Genomic DNA, 4,959 nt, shown 5'->3' on the forward strand with positions numbered 1-4,959 from the left:
AGCCAGTGGGCTGAGCATGCAGGCATGTCATTTGCTGCTCCCACGCTGTGTTGCCACGTATACAGATCGCCTGGGCAGTGAGCTGAGAGCACACAGGCTGATCTCGTTGGGGAATTGCACCACTTTGAGGCTAGCGAAGGTGAGCTTTAATACGCACAGACGAGTCGTGCCAACAACAACCGTATTCTCCAGAGTTGCATATAGGGTTTGGCTAGGCGGCGTATAACGAATAACGTAAATAAAAACGGCATTTTACATGACTTGGATAAACTGGCACCTATAATACCTCTACTATGGGCTACTTCTGATACACTGGCTGAGCCTTTCTTTTCTCCACTTCATACTCGGCTAACAGTAATTATGGAGTATATCGGTTGAAAATAAACACCCATCTATATCCATAGAGTCGCGGAGAAAGTGAGACAGAGTGCTTGGCACCCGGCTAATCATTATTGATGTGGATTCACTCTCACTTAGCGACCGGATGGCTGGCTGACCACTGGAGGCCTCAGAAGGGGAGGAGTGCACATGAACTGCCATTGGCTGCTTTCCACGGCCTATCGAGCCAATCACGGTGCCGGGTGCCACCGAGACCTTTGTGGATGGGCTCTGTTGAAGTTTGGTCCAGTAAGTTTCCCCGCACACTCACACCCCCCCCCCACTCCTAAAGCAGGTAGTGGACTTGAGTTACTGTAAGTGTCAAGTTTCAACTTTCTGTCACATCGGCATTAAAGCCGTGAGAGTGAAGTCACTGTACCGGACATGGCTTTACTTTCTTCTTTTTTCACTTTTCATTCCCACGACGTGGAAAACTTTTACCTTCCGAGTTCCATGAGTTGGTCTTTCCTCATATTGCTGTGAGGCAAAAGCAATCTGCAGTGAGAAAGCATGTGCATAAATCATGTATACGCTGATGTATTCTCCTGCTTGTGTTATGTTCACGCTCCACGGGACTCAACCGCACGCTCATGCATATTCATGAATCATTCTATATTTGATCTTTATTAACCCTGGTTGCTGTATATACTTCAAACTCCACTCCCCCTATACACAACCCACACGTACTGTACACAATCATGTTGTAGCAGCTACTCGCATCATGCCATGATACCAGCAGGATCCTAGCTTTTGATGTGTGATGTGTGTGTGTGTGTGTGTGTGTGTGTGTGTGTGTGTGTGTGTGTGTGTGTGTGTGTGTGTGTGTGTGTGTGTGTGTGTGTGTGTGTGTGTGTGTGTGTGTGTGTGTGTGTGTGTGTGTGTGAGACTTGACTTGACTTGAGACTTGTCCTCAAAGACTTGAGACTTGACTTGGTGAAGGTTTGGGACTTGTGAACAATCTTTATTTTTTCTTTTTCTTTTTTGAGTTTTTTGGTGCATTAATAATAATAATAATAATAATAATAATAATAATAATAATAATAATAATAATAATAATAATTGATTGATTGGATTTATATAGCGCCTTTCTAGACACTATTAACACCATTAACATTAAGGAAATGTCTACTAATGTTATCTCTAATCATTGCTGCTACTGTATTCTAATAGATAAAGGAGTGGGGATAATACAGTACATGCTTTGAATTCCTTAGTTTTAGCTATACAGTGTTCTAAGCAGACCGGATGGCATGCAGCAGATGATAGAACGCTCAGCGATAGGGGAGCTGTGTTTCCATTACAGTTTTTCGCAAAATAATTGCGATATTTCTACAACTTCGACAATGTACAATTGCGACTTGTAGGCGTTTCCATTGAAGTTGAGTTTGGTCACCTGAACGCAATTCCCATTAGCCTACCAGCAGCTGCCTGCCACAGTGGATCTGCCCCATATCCCGTCCCCTGCATGCTCAAATCCAACCAATGGTCAATGCAAATCACAACATGAAGTTACAACACATATAAACGAGCCTGATTATCAATTCAAAATAAAATTAGTTGCAAAATGTTGCTGGCTGCGGTGAATGCAGTGAGCGCGACAGGCAGAGGAAAAAAGCCTAATAGCCTAATAGCCTACAACTGGTCCGATTTAGAGATGGAGGGGGGAAAAGGCTGATTTGGTCAATAATCACAATTTTGTGTAGCTATTATAATTATAACACTGCACCTGAAACGTGTGTAATGTATTACTCACAGTCACTGTATTCACTTCAGTCAGGAGCACGCACCGCACCGGTGTGTGCTTGCTTTTCATCCCTTATCTCGCGCTGTGCCAAATGCGCGCACACAGGCAGCCTGTCACCATGGACCGATTTCTGCCATTAAACATTATCTATTTTATATTTATTTTGCATAACACTCGTCTTTCTGCTAGCGTTGCTTCAAAGTTTTCCATTGCTGCAGAGGTTTTGCCACGGCTTATCGAACCGTTTCTTCCTCATTTTTCGCTGCTTTTCCAAAGCAGAATGGGTCACATGACGTGCTAATGCGAAAAAAGTGTTTCCATTACACTTTTGCGATAAACTGCTATATCGACACGTCTGAAAAACCACCTCATGAGAGCGCAAAAACGTTTTGCGATATTTGGGAGGTTTTTCGAAATTTACGTGTTTCCATTACCCAATTTCTATTGCGATATTTAGATTTTGCGCATTTATGAGGGTAATGGAAACACGACTAGGGACTTGACTTGGACTTGCCCCTCAAAGACTTGAGACTTGACATGGACTTGCAAAAAATGACTTGTGAGCATCTCTGGTGTGTGCGCGCGTGCGTGCGCATGCGCTTGTGCTTGTGATTTGCAGGCATATCCACTACTTTCATACTATACAAAATGTTTTTCTGTTTGACTGTGTATTTGTATATATACATTTGTATGTATTTGTATGCATGGTCAGAGAGGTGTGTGATCCCATGGGTTCAATGGATTCCTTGTTGATCCTCTGACGCTTTTTGCTCCTCTATTGGTGTGTCGGTGTTTATGCTGTGATGGCCAGTGTGTGCATGCTCATTGCGTCAACAGCATGTGTGTGTGTGTGTGTGTGTGTGTGTGTGTGTGTGTGTCTGTGTGTGTGTGTGTGTGTGTGTGCGTGTGTGTGTGTGTGTGCAGGCCTGTGTTCTGTGTGTGCCAGAGCATGAAAGCATGTACCAGTTGTAGTCCTGCTTCATTCACAGAAACATCCCCGCTGTGAGTGGTCCGTACAGGTGAGAGGCCCACTGCGGCAGGAGCAGATGATGGAAGCTGAAAATATAGGTTCTCTGCACGCGAGATACTGCACACAGCATGTACAGTAGCGTGCCATCCAGTCCCCCGAGAGAGAGAGTGATAGAGAGAAGGAGAGAGAATGAGAGAGTGATACAGTAGAGACAGAAATAGAGACTGCATTGCAGCTGATATGTGGCTAACTGCGGGTAACATTTTATTTGAAGGGTCTTAAGACTGACATGACCCTGTCATAACCATAACATTACACCTGTCGTGAACATGAAGGAGGCTTTATGAAGGTTTATGACTGTTGTCATTAAGTGTCATTCGGTAAACTATGTCATTGTTAATGCAAAGCTGACATTGTCTTCTTTAGGACAACTTGACATTAACCAAGACAACATAACCTGTCAATGCCTTGCTTATAACGGACACTTTACATCACATGTTTTTGTTCTTTTGAGGTGTTTTATGGCATTGGCATCCTTTATGTTGCATTACCACCTCCTTCTGGGTCCATCCACTGTTTCCCTACATTCTGCAAAACCCGATCACTTCGTCTCCTCCGTGTACGCTCCGATGTAATAACTCCTTCCTGCTGAGGCTATATAAGTGGTGGCAGTATTCATCTGAGACGAGGACAAGGGTGAGTTAAGGGGAACAAGTAGTTTCTCCAGAGTCTCACCTACATTTCTAGTATTGTAAATAGCAGTTACGGTAGTTTGTTTAAATGTACCTCTGTCAACTCACTGTCCTTGTTTGTTTAGCTATGCATACGCTTTTAAGAGGTGCAGCCGCTTCTATGACTGTGTGTCTGTTATGGCATGGACTGTCTGTGTCTGTGCGGACAGTACACAACCACAAACACGGACACACACACACACACACACACACACGAACACACACGTGTGCATGCCCTTATCAATAACGTCACGGGCTGACCACCCCCTCCTCAATGTTCCTCCCTCCGGCCGCCCCCTCCTCTTCGACCAACATGTTCCCGGACGTCTCGGCCCTCATGCCAGCGCGCCGACCTCCCTCACTGCTCGACGGCGTTCAGTGTCTGCGGGCTCAGCCCCTCACTCCACTCGTGATGTCACTCGAGCAATTGTGATGATATGATATGATATTTTCATTTATATTGCGCCCCTCAGCCAACTTTTACATTGGTCCGGGGCGCAGCCCGGGGGAAAAAAGAAAAGAAAATTAATGAATAGACAGGACAATGGAGACAGGGAACCAGGCAGACGGACAAACAGACTCACAAACTCACAAACTCAGTGATCATCTAGAGCGAAAAGGTGGGTTTTAAGCAAAGCCTTAAAAGTCTGTAAGGTGTTGGCATACTTGATGTTCAAAGGGAGCTTATTCCACAGTGAGGGCTTTGAAAACAAACATCAGCGTCTTAAATTAGACTCTCTTCCTCACTGGGAGCCAATGGAGAGAGACAAGGACTGGGGAGATGTGGTCCCTCATTCTGGTGCCTGAGGCCAGCCTGGCAGCAGCATTTTGGCCGCGCTGGAGGGGGTAGATGGTTTATCGGGAGTAGAGTGAGTAGAGGGAATTGCAATAGTCCAGTCGTGAGAAAATGAGCATGATGATGACTTTCTGTGATGTCCTTGGTGATGATGTCAGTGATGATGTCATCAGTGATGTCACTCGGGCTGAGCATTATAGTTGGGCAATTGTGCGTCATCGATGATACAATGTCAAGATGATACATTGTCAAGATGACGTTCACTGTCTGCTCCGGTTACATCATCAGTGATGTCACTCGAGCAATTAGCAATTGTGACGTCATCGGTGAGTGATGTCAT

General features: G+C 44.9%; 1 protein-coding gene across 1 annotated transcript in view; it reads right to left on the bottom strand.

The window, feature by feature from the left end:
- LOC310784395 (C-X-C chemokine receptor type 4-like) overlaps positions 1–4,162 on the bottom strand; it is a gene marked incomplete at both ends in the record, with an annotated part of 16,780 nt that extends 12,618 nt beyond the window's left edge. Inside the window, one exon of the mRNA XM_083645399.1 lies at positions 4,085–4,162. Within this exon, the coding sequence (XP_083501525.1) occupies positions 4,085–4,162 (78 nt within the window). The remainder of the gene's footprint in view (positions 1–4,084) is intronic.
- Between the last annotated feature and the right edge of the window lie 797 nt (positions 4,163–4,959).

This window comes from Poromitra crassiceps (assembly GCF_964638095.1).
Source record: "Poromitra crassiceps genome assembly, chromosome: 10".
NCBI lineage: Eukaryota > Metazoa > Chordata > Actinopteri > Beryciformes > Melamphaidae > Poromitra > Poromitra crassiceps.